At 42.2% G+C, this 18,511-nt stretch overlaps 1 protein-coding gene across 1 annotated transcript; it reads left to right on the forward strand.

The window, feature by feature from the left end:
- Positions 1–323: 323 nt before the first annotated feature.
- tmem150b (transmembrane protein 150B) lies at positions 324–2,584 on the forward strand (the record flags this gene model as incomplete). The annotated part of the gene is made up of 6 exons (XM_079565436.1): positions 324–388; positions 589–648; positions 989–1,056; positions 1,709–1,836; positions 1,975–2,152; positions 2,312–2,584. 6 exons carry the CDS (start codon positions 324–326, stop codon positions 2,527–2,529), a joined length of 717 nt encoding a protein of 238 aa, XP_079421562.1. The 3' UTR covers positions 2,530–2,584.
- Between the last annotated feature and the right edge of the window lie 15,927 nt (positions 2,585–18,511).

The following is an 18,511-nucleotide window of genomic DNA, read 5'->3' on the forward strand; positions in this document are numbered from 1 at the left end:
TCCAGGTGTTGTTTGTAACTGGATATTTACTTCAATTTCTTTTTTATTATCTATTTTTATTATTTAATATAGACACACATGTTTTTCTATGGCTCCTTAGAGAAAAGGATCATTATCATGTGACTTAGATAAGCCATGAGACAGATCCACTACTCCCGTTATGTTCTGGTGTCAAAGTCTGGACCTGTTCACTTTGGATACAGTTTGCGAGCGAGAGTAAGTGGAACTCCCATTTCTATTACGCATTCACTTCACCACATCAGCATCAAATATTGGGTCCTTTTTTTCATGCTTTAGGTGTATGAAAGCAGAGCCGTCCAAACATGTGGCTGTGGGCACTGCTTCCTCTCAGTCTGGCTTTGTTTGGCACCGCTGGAATTTGGATAGTGTAAGTCCACTGTCATATAAGGTTCTATTTACAATGACTTTAGTGTGGCCCTTAATGTGAACACTACTCTGAGCAAGTTTTAAGAACTTTGTATAGTTTTCATTACTTCAGCAAGTTTTAAAATAAGTCATTATACAGAATTATATATATTTATTCACTTTGTTCAAAACAACACTTTTTAGAGCTTGTTTTTCTTTTAGGTATGCAATGTCTGTGTCAAATGGAACTGTCAACATCACAGAGAGATTCCCTTATATCAGGTTAGAGCAGTATTATTTCTTTTTTCTTGCGTTTCCAGCTGTTTGACAGACAAAATGACTCCCTGGCCAGAGGATTTCCACTGGGCAACATTTAGCTCACCTTGCCTACGTATGATTGTGGTGTGTGAGTGAGTGGTTGGTAATGAGGTTGCAATGCACCGTTTTGGGCACCCCTGTAGATCCGGGCCTGGGTGGTTGGAAGGGCCGATCAGTCCTTCAGCTCCGTCAGTCAACTCCAGGACATCTGTGGCCTACAATCGCTGAGTGTGGAGTGAATTGATAACGTCTTTGCGTGTCGATAAGTGCTATGTACAACTCATTATCCTTTTCTTACCTGCAGTGAGTGTGGCAGTTATACTCCCCAGAGCACGATCTTCTCACAGTACTGCAACATCTGTGCTTTCTTAGGTAAGGTCACTATCCAGCTTATTTGTCATTATCCATTGTACCAATCCACTTCTAGAAAAAAGAAACATTTAAAACCTATCAATTTATTGACAAAAATGATCTTGCCAATTTGACTGTGATGTCCTGGGCTGTCAACACACTGCAAAAAGTATTTAACTAGATCAGTATAAACATCTCAATTTGAGCATAATAATCCAAATTTTAGTTGTTTTGACTAGTTAAGAAGTTCTTGGGCATTTGTCCTAGATTATTTCACTTGTTCTGAGATGTTTCTGACTCGTTTCGATACATTTCGTCCTTATTTCAGGTAATTTTCTTTGCCAATGGGGTATGAAAATTGGTCTTATCTCATTGGCAATTTTACTTTCTTATTTCAAGCGAGATTTACCCTAGAACTGGTCTGAAATGTCCTCAAACAAGCAAAGTAAACTGTCTAAATGAGTGAAACCCGCTCAAAACAAGATACATTTCCTCAATTCAAGTCATTTAAGCCAATGCTTGATATTTACTTTTTGTAGTGCAGACGTGCTGGGGCCTGGGGCGAGAAGGTTTCCCATGCCCCCAAACCCATCACATTTCACAGAAAAAAACCTGTTCTGTCTCTTTGGATCGGTAGTTGATCATAATAATACACGGCCGTCTCCCACAACAGGGCTGTGGATCGTAGTGATCCGTTTCCAGCAGGTGCGGGACTATGGAGACCACGGCAAGGCCAACATCCTCAGTTTGGTGCTGGGATTTGTCTCTTGCCTCGGAGTCTCGGTTCTTGGGAATTTCCAGGTATCCCAAATCTAGAGATGTTGAAACATTTAACCTCATGCAGAATTTCATCTACAAATTAGCTTTCATAAAACCAGGGACAGTTCTGGGATCAGTATTCGGGTAGATTAACTTTGTGCTCTCTTTTTCTTCTTCCAGGAATCGGTCCAGAGAGTGGTTCATCTGGTGGGGGCCTTTGCTGCCTTCTTCCTGGGTGTGGGGTACTTCTGGGTACAGCTGTTTCTGACGTACCGCGCTCAGCCCTCACACGACAGGCACTGGGTCGGTCCATCCAGGGCCCTCGGCTGCTGCCTCTGCACTGCACTGGTCATCGCAAGTATCCTTTGCCTTAACATGTCCTTATATTGTCATCGATTGCTTGGATTGGGTTAAAATTCTAAAAGGATGAATCAGCAGTGACAAGGCTATTGTGAACATGACGCTAACAGAGTTTCCACCCAGGCATACAGTGCATTTCTTTGACTTGTGCCAACAGTGGTTGTGCTGGCAAACACGGGCCACCGCTCCGCTGCCGCCATGTGTGAGTGGGCCCTGGTCATGGCGTTCTTCTGCCTCTTCGGACTGTTCGCGGCTGAGTTCAGACATGTCGACCAACACTACCTCACAGTGCAGAGACAAGCACTCAAGCTCCACGGAAACTCCTCATCTGTGGTCACCAACCGCCACCTGACCCTAACAGAGATCAGCGCATAGTGTGCGCTCAGACGGTCATTAGAACCCTTTTAAATATTTCTATTTTATTACGCTGTCTGATACTAAATTTCTACACTAGAAATGTTCTTTCAGACTTCATGGTAGAATAGGAATAATTAGATGGGGTGGCACAGCAGTCAAACAGAGATACATCACTCACTCCTTATTTCTGTGACATTTATAAATGCAATCATGTATTTTATTTATTTGTGCTTCTTGGGATAACTGTAAGCTACCATTGTGAAATAAACCTGTAACTATCCATATTTGAAACATTTTCCTTATGTATTTCCATATTCTCTTGTCTCGATAGTAAAAATCACTTCTAGAATCAATCACATATAGAAGAGAGTGCTGTATTTAGTCCTTCAAAATTCTACAGGATGATTTTATGGATATTTGCACCACTGTTGCTATTTTGTCAGCGACAGTTTAATGACAGTTAGTGCATATGAACACAAGGGGGCGTCATCTGTGCAGAAATAAACACTTGAAACTTGGAAGAACTTGACCTTGTAAGTAAACCGTAAGCACTTTTATTAGGCTATATCTAAACGCATTGCAGCTGAAGATGTCCTGTACACCAGAGGTTCCCAAACGTTTCAGGCCGCAAGCCCCCAATATCACCAAAACAATAGTTTGGGACCCCCATTGTAGAATATAATATGCATTTATAAGAATTTCAGGTGCAAATCAGCAATCAAAAATACATCAAATCATATATATATATTATAATAAAAAATATATTCTAGAGTCTAGAGATCATCTTGAGACCCCACATCAGTGACCCGTGACCTCCCGAGGGGTCCTACCCGCACAATGGGAACCCCTGCTGTACACAACAATGTAATACCAATACACTATTATTCTAGTAGAAATGAAATATACTCCACATAATTATCTAAAGTTGGGCTTGAGTAAAATGTTAATGTTTGCTCTTGCTAAACTGAAGGAACCCACAAAGTGTTTGTATCTATAAGTCAAGTACTGTTTAATACACGATATTTATAAAGTTAACTCAGTTGCTCAAGTTTTCATAACAAGTACAACACCCATCCTGCAACATGCACAATACAAACAGAAGTCATAGCAGCGCACTGCGGCTAAATGCCAGGAACAGTCGGATTTCTCACGCCCTCCACCTGCCAGCTGGGGAGCACAACATGAGCAGAGCAAAAGATTTCCCCCTTTTTTTTCTTCTTTTTTTTTTACACAGAATCCAGCTGTGACCAATGCATGGCTTTCCCAGTGCATTCGAGGTGTTATATCTCACAAATGCGTGTGGGGGCGCTGTGGAGCCGGCCCAAAAGTGCACAGCGATGGGAAAAGCTGAGCTCTGGTGGCGTGCCAGTGAGTTTTTGGAAGATGCCAGGAGTTTAGACAGACGTTCTACACTGAGCACAATTTGTCAGGGGTATTTACGAAGGATGGAACAATGATGCTCTCATGGCAGCGCTGACATTTGGAAGAGGTCTCACTCCAGCGCTGTTTTGACCATCCCAATCCTGTTTATTCCAACACATTGTCAAAGTTTTACTAGTATTTGGATCTTGTCATGAAAAGGGACTACTCGGGGCTCTATGGAGGTTTGGGAACAGTACTCCCTGGTGTCAGCAGCATTCTTTCACATTGGCTCTGCAGTGTGTGGACACTGGAGGAGGGCAGTTGGATCAGACGGATGTCTTGGAATTTGATGGGGATTTTTGAGTGTTTAGTCCCTTCTTCTCTGTGTACACTGCATTGAAATAGTCATGTGAAGTATGTCTTATTACGAGTAAGGTGACGCACACATAAGCATATCTCTTTGTTAATGCTGCCTTTAAATATTTAATATACGCCAATGCAAATCTTAGCCAATAATTTTACAGGATGATCATGTCAAGGATAAAAATGATTATTTGGATTAAACAGCAACCAGTCAGAGTGAGACATAAAGAACCAAAGCTCCAACATATTCAACAAAACACTATTTGCAGGCAATTTGCACTTTTAAAACTTGAAGTAGTTATATTTTTATTGCAATTTCAGCAGGTATCATGTCAGGGCGGCAGTAGCTCAAATTTTCCCGCAGGTTCAAATCTTGGAACTTGGTCCCAGTTTTTTTCTCTGGTGGATGCTGTCGTTGTGTCATTGGCTAGACATTTATTTCACATATCTCCAGTGCTTAGTATATGATTTTGCCTTGATGCATTAAGTCTACGGGTTAGCCTCCACAGTGAGTTGTAGATTCAGTCCTGTGTCCTGAGTGAACAAATGCCTGAGAGTACATCAGCCTTGTAACAGTCCACTGTCCCAGATCCCCCAGGACCTCTCGCAAGAACAAACAATGGGCTATATTTGAATGCAGGGGAGTTTCTACACATTTGTGGGCCCAGGGCAAGAGATGCAACATGTAGATGCAATATATAGTTCAGGCAAATTTTACTCACAATATTTGTCTTGCTGTATTCGGGAGCATTTTGAATCATAGAGCACATACTGATCTGGCCCTTTTATTGTAAAAGAAAAAAAAAGAGGCATTTGTACTGAAAACTAAGACTACGATTATTGTAACTGCTTCTCAGTCTATACTAGAGGGCCTCATTTAACTTTGGCCCCCTCTGCAATTGCCTGGTTAGCCCAACTCCCAGCTCCGGGCCACAGGTACTTGCCTGCCTATGACTCCCCTATTCCGAAGGGTCTGTATGAATGTAATATGGCCTATGTTAACTTTCAATGAAAGTTCAGCCAGCAAGTTAGACAAGAGCTACCCATACAAGCAGGTGAGAGTATGGGCTTCAACCGTATGTTTCCTTCTAACTAATAACACCATTATGACTTTTTTCTTGTACTGTATGTGATTGATTCTGGGTTTTGACTGTATCTATGTTTAGTTCTTCCTTAAGGAGTAACTTTTTAATCCAACAGCTCATGGTGAGGAATTCCAACTAACCAGGATTTTTGGCGCCGAAACCCTCTTAACCCTGCTGTTTTCATTAGAGAGTATAAAGCCCTCGCATAAGGCAATAAAAAGTCATCAAATCAGCGCAGCACAGAGAGGCCCTTGAAGTAAATGTCAGAAAAATGTCTATGTTTTCCTGTGTTATGAGACCTGCGTCGCCCGCCTCGTTGCTTTTGAGCGGCTATAAGAGCAGACATGGAGACTGTAATCATGGCCTCACACCTGCTGCTGCTCTGCTCAGCCTTATCCCCTCAACAGCCTGCTAACAGGAACAATGGAAACGCTCTGGAATCGCCTAAAGGCCGCTATCACACACCGGGCGCATGGTCATCGCTGCCTGAACCACCTGCCTCTCCTTATCATCCCGCCACCAAATCCTGCACATTCCACAAGAAAAGGCCACACCGTATCAAAAGAAAGACCAATATGGTCGAGTGGAGCAGTGGGTGAGATATCAACGGTGTATGAGCAATTACATAAACAGTCGAGCGTCCGCTGAAGGTCAGAGTTATGTACCGAAAGCATTAGGCAAACCCCACAGGTCTTGATCGAATATAAAGCAGTGGACTCAAGGCGGAGAGAGAACAGCGCTACCTAAAATGCACAGTGGAGACAATTTGAGCACTGACATGTTCGACTCAAGTTTTGTGAGAGCATAAGAACACAAAAGGAAGGGGAATTAAAAATGTTTTTACTGGAACTTGTGTGTTTTAATGAGGTTACAACACGGTTAAGAGATCAAAGATAGTCATGCACTTTATGGGAGAAGAATCTTTAACACTTATTACTTTCAAGGCTCAAAAGCACACATTCTTTGGAAGTTTAAATAAAGGAGTGTTTCCCAATGTGGGGTTCTCAGATTCACTGCAGGGGGGGCCTCCAAACGTTCTCCACACATCAGTGATCAATCACATAAAAAATGAACTGGATCTGTGCACTGAATGTTGCATTGCCATTGCCTCAAGTGTAACGACTGTTTCCTGTTCTAGTTTGATTCCTATAGAGAGTTAGCGATGTCTTGTTGAAATAAATAAATAAATATTTAAACTATATGTGGCAGAAAGCTACCTACTGTTGGATAATTAGTTACATTAAAAATACTCTACTCAGTTTGTAAATGCTTCACCAGAGGAGACTTCTGTGTTTATTTTAAGTGTTTTAGCTTGAATAAAGCTGCCAACAAATAATAAAATAGTCTCTACTATATGAACTAGTTTTTATGAACCACACTAGGCTTGACGTTTATTTACGTTTTTACTTATTATATTCTATTTTATGTTAAAGTGTGGACAGGAAGTAGCCTTTACCTTTCACTGGCCAACAGGAAGTTAGCCTTCTGTGCACAGAACCAATTGAGTTTGAAATTAACTTTGTATATACACTACCCATCCAAAGTTTGGGGTCATCCAGACCAGTTCTATAGTTTCTCTAATCAGCTCAACAGTTTTCAGCAGTGCTAGCATAATTGCATGAGGGTTTTCCAATCATAAAATAGCCTTTAACACAATTAGCTAAGACAATGTACCATTAGAACTCTGGAGTCATGGTTGTTGGTAATGCGCCTTTGCACACGCACTGTAAGAATCACCCGTTTCTGACTAGATGAGGCATTCACCACATTAACAACATCTAGACTATATTTATTTATTTATTTATTTATTTAATGTAATCCTCTGTGCTTTTCTTTCAAAAATAAGGACTTTTTTAAGTGATCCCAAACCTTTCATCTGTAGTGTATGTAATATGCAATTTAACGTTTGACAGTTCAACAACAGAGAAGATGATTTAAGAACCGTCATTGTAATTTAACCTATTGCTCTAATGTTAACTTGTGTTTTATATGTACATTCATAAGAAAAAACATCACATCTTAGTTTAATTGAAGTAAGATGTTTGGATGTATGAGTTTGGGAATGGCTGGACCAGAGAATGTATGGTACATATGAACCTAAATGGCAGCAGGCACAATAGTTTGGTACAGACACCCAGATATTTACATATAGCATGTCTGGCCTCACACTGTACACACACACACACACACACACACACACACACACACACACACACACACACACACACACACACACATACACACACACACAGGAGTGGGACAGCCCTCAATATCTACCATGAGACCCCAGCTCCTCCCCCCCTTCCCCTTCACTGTGTCTTGAACGCTCAACAATAGTCCATTCTGCTGGCGTCCCGTGCGAGAGCGGGCACACCCAGAGCCAAGGCCACGGCGCTGAGGGGGACAGAGTTGGGTCCGGGCCAGCTGCTCCTGCCTGGGACACTGGTCCGATTCTCGTCTGCAATCGTGGACTTTGTCTCGGGAGAGGGCAGAGGTGCTCTAATCGCTCGGGACATACATTCTGCTCATCATCACCTCCTGCGGTCCCCCCCCCAAAAAAAGTCCCCCACCTCCTCACATATAGACAACACAATACGGCCCCTGATCGGAGACCGCAAGCGAAAGGCCATTCCGTCGACTATCACGGCAATCACAGCTGGAGCCCCCCACACAATGCCCGCATAAGGCCGGCCTGTTTGAGTGTTATGTGATGGTGGCACACAGCTCCACATCTGAGGTTCCCGCCCGCCCCGTCCCGCCCCGGTCTGCTGCCTAATTACATTATTAGGCCTTGTCTGATTGTGTCTGCACAGCTGAGACCAAGGGAGGGCCATTGTGAGGTGCTGGAATGTTGTGTGCTTGGCATTTTTCGGCGAAAGGGCAAGCGTTTTGGATGTGGCATAGAAGAGGAGGGTGAGATCACGGCTGCGGCCCACTGCCTCGCTCTGTGTGTCAGTGTCACATCCTTCTTCTTCAGCAGGCGCTTTCTGCAGACGCACACTTCGCGGCCGGCACTGAAGAAGAGTGTCATTCAGCCTTGCAGGTGTTCGATCACATTTCCGGGATCTCTGTGGAATCAGATGAGGGGTGACAGCTTGGTGAGTGGCGGTTCTGTATCCCAGCTCCGACAAGTGCAAACAACAACTGTGTCCTTGGGCAAGACACTTGGAAATGAGCGATTGGTGTTTTGCCGCTGGCGCTTCTGGGGACTCAAAGCGCCTTTAGTTTTGGTATATTTTTTGGGGCAGTTTTAGAGAAATGTTCCCAGTGGAATTTGCATGTCCTGAGTGGGTTTCCTCTGGTGCTCCTGTTTCTCCCATCAACCCGAAACATGCACACTAGGCTAAACCCTCCATATTGGTAGTCCTGACCAAACAAAAGCTCACAATCTAGAACTGGGTCCCCAGGCGCTGATCTGTGGTTTGTTACCCGAGTGGCACAAAAAAAGACAAATCACCACATCTTTTTCAGACATAATAAATGCACCAATAGAATTACAGTAACCGACCAAAAATGGCTGTCCCCATTATAAAAGCATACAAGTTCAAAACAGCCACTCTCAAGGTACACTATGTGATCCAGACTTGCCTCATGAACAGCTTTTTACCCCTCTACCATCAGACTCATGAGCAGTAAATAACCTGGTGCCTGCCATAGTTATACATACTTGCACAACATAGTTATTCACCTCACATCTGCTGCTTTTTGTAAATCCACCATAATGTATATGTATATGGTGTATATTTTGTATATTCAGAGTTTAGCTAATTTGACTATATCTGGTTTATTTTTTATAAATTTGATTACTTCCCATTGACTTATTATGGGGAGTACACAAATACATCGTTTTTTGCAATTTTTTACACATTTCTGCAATTTGTGCATGTTCAGCTTCGGGAAACTTGACCTTTTTCAGGAAAATCCAACACTCTGCAGTTTTCCCTTATCTTTTCTTTTTTCGTCTGTGGGATTGGGAATGCTGTCCCATTTATTTGTATGGTGACTCCAGCCCATTCATTTCAACCTCTTATCCCCGCCTTAACCGAAAGCATTTTCTACAGTTCAGCATTACCCAAATCTAAAAGCTTCTGGACTGGAGCCTATAGGCCAGTGTAACACCTTAATTGAAAGCCAAGGCCTACAAAACTCATCTAAAGGGATCTTTTTCCTTGTTGTTGCTTTTTTTCATTGCATTTTTTGTCTGTTTATGCATTTGTGTCAATTTTTTCTTGCATTTTTGCCACTTTTTCATCACATTGTGTACATTTTTGTTTAATTTTTGTTTTTCAAAAGCTTTTAGATTTAGGTAAAGTCAAACTGGAGAAAATGTGCTCTGTTCAGGTGGGAGTTAAGAGGTAAATAGGACTTTTTCTGCAGCTTCAGCGCTTTCAACAGTTTCAGCCATTGCAGAATTTTCTAGTTTTATTATCTTTTTGCGTGCCCTTATAGACTTATAATTTACTTCATGATTAGTTTGTTACACGTTGCACAATTGCATCAAACAAATGAGAAAGCACCTTCACTGACAATGGCAATAAAACCTATTCTGTTTCAGATTTGCCGCATTGATGATGAAGCCCCCGAACAGAAATCCTTTATGTGCACATTCGCTAAATGAATTTGAGTTATTCCATGTGAAGAGCGGGAAGGCGGTTCTGTCCTTAGTAAGCACAGGTGAGCATTTATCTCAAACCTGGGCAAACAGTCATTAGCACATACAGGTCTCCAATTTTCTGTCTCTCCAGTCAGATTACTGCTTTGGAACACATGGAAAAATAGATCTTTGTACAGAGAAAATATCACTTTCCAACGGCACGCAAACAGCACTCCGCAGTCAGAGATTCTCCCCTCGTCCATGTCACGAGTGTCTGGGAGCAGCCTATATTTGGGCCTGTGTAGATTTTGGAAACAATGAGAAACTTCAGAGTAAGCCGAAATTCAAGCGGTTACGATTTTAGAAGTTGGCAGCAATTTCATGAGTTTGTGTGGTCTCTCGAGGGTAGACTTTTGATAAACAATCTCCACAGAGGGAAAGTGAAATTATGTCGAGATGTCTGATCACAAGCCAAAACAGAGTGAAGACACATTTTTTGAACAACGTTGCACTACTATGTGGGACACTATGGGATACAACCTCGAACTGTGGTACTTGAGCTTCTGCAACTTTAGCCTGTGTCAGTTTTGATGCGAGAAAATTGAAGAGTTCATTTGCTATAGCAGATATCTCTGTTTTGATTTTTTATTTTCAAAATCGTTTTGGATATCTGTTACTGTGCTCAACAGATGCCACGAAAACTAAGCCGAACAAGTCGTATGCATTTAATTAAGAACAAGTGACTTGATATTTTCATGGCACTGAAAAATATCTGGTAATGGAAAACACTGCTACTTAAAGAGACATTTTCAAGCGTACAATGCGTTTTCTCAGTGGCACATCTGTCTTTGCAAAATTGCAAACTTTATGCTTTACAATAGTATTTAGGTGACGTGTTTATCTTGTTCAGACATGGTTTAACCTGATTTGATTTAGGCCTGGTGGGAGTTGGAAGGCTGAGGTGGTACTTGGTGTGAAAAGCTTCAGAACCACTGTACACAAAAGTACTAAGTAGTTAAAATGCCAGTGAGTAACTTAAGGCGCTTTCACACAGGTTCTGGTCAGGTCGACCTATGGGGGCTGTTGACCTGAGAGTGGTAGTTTTGGGTTAGTGTGAATCCAACCGTCAAAACTTCAGCCGAAGACAAGTAAGTAAGTGCTTTGTCATTGTACAACTGCACAAGGAAATAGTGTTCAGGTGTTAGTCCTGAGCCACTGCGACTGAACCGCACCGTCACTGTGGGCCAACCTGACCAGCATGTTTTTGGAGGTCGAGGAAACCGTAGCACCCGGAGGAAACCAGGCTGTCTGCCTTCAGTCTCCTCTGATCCCTTGAAACTGGTTTGTCCCTGTTTCAGAGCGTGGTGTCCTGCACTGGTCAGCTCCACCTCCTCCTTCCTCTCCCTCCTGCGCAGCTCCCTCCGCTCCACAACAGTCTTACACCATCATCTACTCTTTTGTCCCTTTTTTGTTTCCTGTAGCTCCTCTTGTGACACATCCACTGCTGCAGCTGTGAGGGGCTCTTGGTGCCTCTTCAGTGTTTCAGAAGAAGAAATGTGTAGGTCTCAAACGTCGTTAGCTCATACGCTAGCTGTTTGCAGAAAAAAATGCGTCGAACCCCAGAAAATGCACTTCGCAGATAAGAGGCAAAAAACGCAGCTGTACCAAGAGAGAGGAAGGTTTCTGCTTGTTTATGTGCAAGCTTCTTGGATGAGAAGCAAATTGTCCGCAAACCTGTTTTTTTGATGTTTACAAGGGTGAGGATATCAGGAGGACCAGGAAAATATCGGCTAGAGGGCCTTTAAATACCAAGACAGCTTGAGAACTTTTGCTAATGATGAAAAAGCTGAAACATACTGTACCTGTACCATCGGTCTATGGGATGCATTCCACATGGGAAAAGCAGGGCCGTTTCTATCCTTTTGGGGGCTCTGTGCAAGATGCTCCTTACTTATCAAAATAAAATAAATAAATGTAGAGCCCAGTTGCACATGCATTAGTTGTTGTTATGACCAAAAACTCCTGCAAACAAGGAAGCAATTTGCTACATAATGGCTAAGAAAGTGGTTCGAGTCTATGGATCTGCACTGGTTGTACCAACAGACACAGTTCGAGGAGATGGGCCATAGAGGAACATGATAGATAGCGCCATCCCATCTCAGTTAATGAATACTTTATGCAACTCTTTAAATAACATGACTAATTTGATCTGTTATGAGCTTGATGAATGAGCGCTCTGAATAGCCTGCTGCCTTCACAAAATCTACTTTGGACAAAATGTATTTAATGTTCTGCGTCGTAACAAACTTTGTATGCATACTGGAGTTTGTTTGGAGGCACATTTTTTAAATACTGCACTTTAGATGTATTTTCGTGTTCGTTATGCAAAACACTTTATGATGTATCTGAAACGTGACGTGTGGTGGACACATGACCACAAAACAAAATTCTCTTTGTAGTGTAAAAATCATTGGGAACACTACTGTAAAAAGGCCCATAGCTGTTGCTTTACTGTATGTTAGGCCACTGAACTAAACCAATGGCTAAAGTGTCTTAAGTATTCATGTTTTCCTCTCTAACCTTTGCACGGGGCAGAGCGAGCCGGGCCTCTCCTCTTCTCTCTCATGTCTTGACCTTTGTGCTGCAGCGGACTTCAGTGGAGCAGACTAAGAAGTGCTGCGTTCCTGCAGCAGATACATCCAGAGTTACGTAAGGCCGCTGACATTTCGTGGTGGGACGTGACCCGCGCTGCTTTGAGCATCAGTGCTGCTGTTCTTCACTCCGGGCCAGGGTCACTGCGGCAGGGAGGCAGGGAGGTTTGATGCAACATGGGACTTCAAACAGACCAGTGAGTGCCTGGAACAAAGAGGTGACTTACACACAAAAATCAAAGCTTCATATAGGAAATCTGACATCTTTATTGATGGGATCAAGGTCAAATTGAAAGCATTTACATTAGCTTTACTGTCATGTATTGTAGTTTTGAAGTGTGTTTTACATGAGTATGTTGTGTGTTCAGATTCTTTTACTGAGTGGCTCACAATAATGTTAATATGAGGCTAGCTTCTATGTTATGGAACCTGTATTTCACAAATAAGGCAAGACAAGTTTATTTGTATGGCACATTTCATGTACATGACAACTCATTGTGCCTCACAGTAACACCAAACACAGTAAAAATGCAATGAAAGCATTAAAAGCACAATAAAAAGCATTAAAACACAATGAAAATCAATAAAACAAATCATTCGCTACAATTACATAAAAAAACAAACAAACAAAAAACAATCAATCTCCATAGGCTGAGGCTGTTCCAGACTTTTGCCGCATGAACCTGAAATGCAGCCTGACCATGCTTATTATTGACTCTGGGAACCACCAGGAGACCCCTCCCTGAAGTTCTCAGGGCCCGAGGTGGTTCATACGGCTGTAACATGTCAGAGATGTACTTTGGTGCTTGAAGGGACTTATACACAAGCAGGGCTGTTTTAAACTCTATTCTCTGAGCAACAGGAAGCCAGTGCAGAGACCGGAGCACTGGACTAATGTGGTCGTATTTCCTGCTTTTGGTCAGGACTCGAGCCGCAGCATTTTGAATGTACTGCAGTTGTCTAACAGCTCGTTTAGAGAGGCCAGTGAAAAGGCCGTTACAATAGTCTAAACGGCTTGAGAACAAAAGCATGAATTAGTCTCTCCAAGTCTGGTTTGGACACTATCCGCTGATGTAATGGACTTAATATGACTGTTAAAATTCAGGTCTGAGTCCATGATTACCCCGAGATTTCTAACTTGACTTCTAGGTCCCAGTGAAAGAGCTTCAAGATGACCAATGACAACCTCTCTGTGTTTTTGTGGGCCAAAGACAATTATCTTAGTTTTATCTGTATTCAGCTGGAGAAAATAAAAGACCAGAAACAATATGATCCAGGGACCTGCCACACAACAATAGTGGATATGCGACACTTCATGTTTTCACAGTTTTTGACCTGATAGCAGTCTCATACATGCATCAAAAGTAAATAATGTTTGTACAATTCTGAAATACGTTGCCTCACAGATGTCTGCAGTGTTGATACCATCTGTAGCATCCATTAACCTGGCAATGAACCAGAACCTTCTAATGAAGCAAATCAAATCCACGTCTGGCCTGGCCATGGGAAACTTGACGTCAAAGAAGTTCACACTCCCAAATAAGATTCTCTGGCCTGGATTTTCATATTCTGCTGGTATTTCCGGATGGCTCCCGCATTTGCAAAAGAAAGGCCATCAGAGTAATGATTATAATGTCGAACAATAATAAGTGAGGGGACTGAATGAAAGCCTGGAGAGGCTTGTTGACCTTTCCGAGCTAAACTGGTCCTGGCTTGTGTCTGTGCACTGCTGGGCCCATTGTGTCCCGGGGCTTATCATTGTGCTGCAGTTTCCTCTGAGTGCAGCGTGTACAGTGTGTCCAGGCCTCAGCCGAGCACACACACAGACACACATGAGTCTTACCTGGTGACAGATGCAGCAGAGATGTCACCGCTTTATAAACTGGACATTTCCTGAATCACTGCTGAAGACACTGTGCACTGACATCATTAACCCTCCTCCAGTGGCACTGACAAATGTGGCAGTGCAGGAATTTAGCAGACAATATTCTTTTACACTCAACAAATTATACTTTTTTTGTATGTAAGAGCAATAAACATGTAACGCCAAAGTCCACTGTCAGTAAAAACACATTTAAAGCTTTAGCTAGGGGTGAATATTTGACAAACATGACCAATTTAAAACCCTGCTTAAGACACATTAAGAGCACATATTGTGGTCAAAATCTGAGGTGGTAGTTCTTTGCTGCTTGTATATTTGTTTGTTATATTTTTGAACTGTAGACCTTGTGCTATAAATACATTTGATTTGATCAATAACAGTGACGGATTACTTCCCAGTATGTAACTAAGTCTGTGAACCAATGTAAACACATATTAAATCATCCTATAAAACATTATCTTTAATCAGGGGTGGGTAGTACTCAGTTACACTCAAGTACACACACTTTTGAAGAATTTTTTCTCCTTAGAGTAGTTTTATCATATGGTTCTTTTTACTTCTACTTGAGTAAAATTATAAAGTTTCTGTACTCTTACTGGAGTAAAAATAATTGTTACTTTTCCCACAGTGGGTGGAGCTTTATTTATATAGGTACATCCATAGTCACAAAGCGCTTTACATGAGACAATTTTACATTCACTCCATACTTGGTGATGTTCAGTTTCCCCTGGGGGAGACTGACAGAAGTGCTGTCATGACTGCACACATCTGCACACATCTGCACACATCTGCACACATCTGCACACATCTGCACACATCTCCACCATCATTCATTCACTCACTCACACACATCATATATCCTGGCCTATTGTACATGTTTTTAGTGGTACGGGAAACCGTTTTTAAGCGGCAAATGCTTCATTTTGATATATAAAAGAGATGTATATTGTCTCGTGCACCTTTAGAATTACAAATTTTTTCTGCCATTTTCTTGGAATTTTCTTTGTAAATGTCACAATTTCCACATGATTTTATGTTTGTTCCACACAATCTATGGCGTCATTAAAAATAAACCAGACTTTTACAATCAAACTCACTAAAGTAACAGTTTCTCCAAGTCCTTCTTTGATTTTACTTGAGTAACTATATTGGTCACTACCTTTTATTTGTACTTTCAAAGTAATGTTTACTCTTACTTGAGTAAATATATTGGCTACTTTACCAACCTCTTCCTTTAACCAATTAGTACTTTTAGGATTAGCTATGAATCAGTGATGATTTCAACATTTTAATCATCATTTTTCATATGCTGTGACACAATCTACATACCCTCTGTAGGAATGTGAGTATGTCAATTGCTCTGGCAGTCCTGACGTTACAGTCGATCTGAAGTGGGCAACATAGTGTATTGTTTGTTGTCTCTGCATAGATTTCTGCCAATGTCTGTGTGTTCTATGCTATAGCAACTGCAAAACAGCCACACACGCACTCGCGCACACACACAGCTGGCATTTCCCTCTGCTGGCATCTAACATTTCAATCAGTGCTCCAAATCCCACCGGCACAGCAGACTGAGGCTCATTCATAAAGCTAATAGCTGCTGAAAGCCACGATTACTGAAGTATTAGCACAAGTTATCAGCCAGCGACGCTATGTGACTTCACCTTAGTTCCCACTGCGCATAAGGAAAGTGCCCCCACCTGCCCCTCCATGTGATAATGATGATGTCACAGTCTCCTTTGGCCCAGACAATGCACCCACACCTCCGGGGCTTCCCCTACCCCGGCAACAGGGGGAGCTGTTGTGTCCGGCTGGTATGTACACTATGACTCATGGCCTCCTATGTCCCCACGCAGTCATATGCAGTCATCTCACTCATGCACAAAGGCGCTGGGCTGTCTGTAGGAAGTGGGGGCGGGCTGATGGACGAGTTGCCGGGGAACGACCGATATCCCAACACCGCTCCGACCCTGGCGATGCCCTGTGGCAGCTGCGATCAATGGCGCTATTGATATTCATGGAGAGAGTGAGACAACAAGGAAACATCCCGAGAGACTGTCTTTGAATTGTGCTGCAACTGTATGGGAGCGGGCCTGTTCTTATTATGCAACTTAATAATGAGTTTTTCGACACAACCATAACACAGTCGTAAATGTCAAATAAAATAACACACATTTATTGTCAATATGAACATTTGAATTATCATTAGTCTTCTCTAGCCCTATAAATATCAATCATAAGTTTAAATAAGGAATTTAAAAAACACCGTCTGGACCATTTTTCTACTGACAATAGAAACAGAAGCGATAGAAAATATGGTAAGACTAGTCTGTTTGGTGTGAGAACACTACTGTCAACATGTTAATGCTCAAAGAGTGGATTCAATCACTTAGGCTCTTTCTGAAAAACTTGACAAAAGGTGATTTAACACTGCGGAACATTCCTGGTTGTATGTATTACAGCAACTAAACTGTTGCAATGCTAAAAAAGCCAGCAAAACCGAACATGCTACTGAAAATCAGCAAGACACAAACAATAGTCAAGCATGAAAGCATCATCGCCATGGAGACCAGTTGGTAATAGATAAAGAGGGGGAAAACTAAGAGAAAAAACTCTTTCACCTATTGCTTCACTGAATTATGGATGTATTTTCTACCAAATAAAGATACAGAGACATTGAGAGGAGCAACAACAACAGCCCATAAATAAATAAATAACTGAGAATGCTAACAATAATGCTAAGGCTAGCGTCACGCTACAAGCTACTCTGTAAAAACATTCATAGTGACCCGATTTTATTTGTGTGCCAGATATGTCGATATGCCAGAAAACGTCTAAAAAGAGTGTAAAAATTAGGGAGTTCCATAACTTCCACATCATCCTTCCTGCTTGCTTGGCCACGCCCCCTAGTATGACTCGTTGCTGCATCAATGTCCGGTCTAAGCAAATTTCCAAGTCATGCCCAACAAAATACCAGCAGCTCATTGTAAAGATGCATGTTATTTGCCCCTAGGTATTTTCTTTACCTTTGAGAAAACAATCATCATTGTATTTTTTTGTGTGTGTGAAATGTTACACATCATGGCTTTAAGTTAATTGTTTCATTATTTATTGGTCCAGGAAACCATAAGTCTTTACTATGACAATGCAAGTACAGGAAGTATCATTGTATAGTATAAACCACTCACGACCTCTGCATTCAGCACCTACATTATTTTAACGCCAATACATCCACATAGTGCCATTGTTAGCATACAATATAATAATAGCATTCTGCATACTTCTGCCTGGCCTGTCATAACAAAAGCCCATTTTCCTGTCTGCCTGTTAATGTACTTGCTCATCTATACATCCTGATTTCCTGCCATTGGCTGAGGACGGATCTGCCCAGTCCGATGCGATCTATGGCCAATGTGCCGATGAGGCTCCCCGATAAGGCCACTATCTACAACAAACTCACGGCGGCCATCAAAGCTATCCTACCATTGTTCCCACACACACAGGAAGCCAGGTCTGTTGTGTTATTATTGGATTAGGAGTGAGAAACTTGGAACGAGCCGCGGCTTATGTGACGTTGAATGCGCGCGTGTGTGTATACAAGTGCAGCGGTTATTGTTTGAAACAGTGGACGGGGGAACAACGCGCTGCGATTGGATGCCGTTCTACCTGAGTCAGAGCAGGAAGGGGAGACGGAGCGGAACAGCACGGAGCGCGGAAAAACCGGAAAACACCTGCAGGAGCAAAAAAAAAAAAAAAAAAAAAGCAAGGCGAGGAGAACAAACAAACCCGGAGGAGGGAAAAGGAAGACGATGCAGAGGAGAGGGCAGGATGAGGAGGGGATTCTGGACGCTGACGTTCCAGACCTGCACACTCCAGGAAGGGCCTAGATACAAGACAATCAAACAGGTAGTGAGGGGAGAGAACACAACTGAGCAGTTTGCAATGACGAGAGCAACTGAAAAGGAATAGAGCTAGTTTATTATTGAGTTGGGACTTAAAGTTTCAGTCTTATTTAATCTCAGGTATGGTTGTTGCCTGTTTAAAGGGGGGTTTTCACACTTTT

The sequence above is a fragment of the Gobius niger genome (assembly GCF_951799975.1).
Source record: "Gobius niger genome assembly, chromosome: 10".
Classification (NCBI taxonomy): domain Eukaryota; kingdom Metazoa; phylum Chordata; class Actinopteri; order Gobiiformes; family Gobiidae; genus Gobius; species Gobius niger.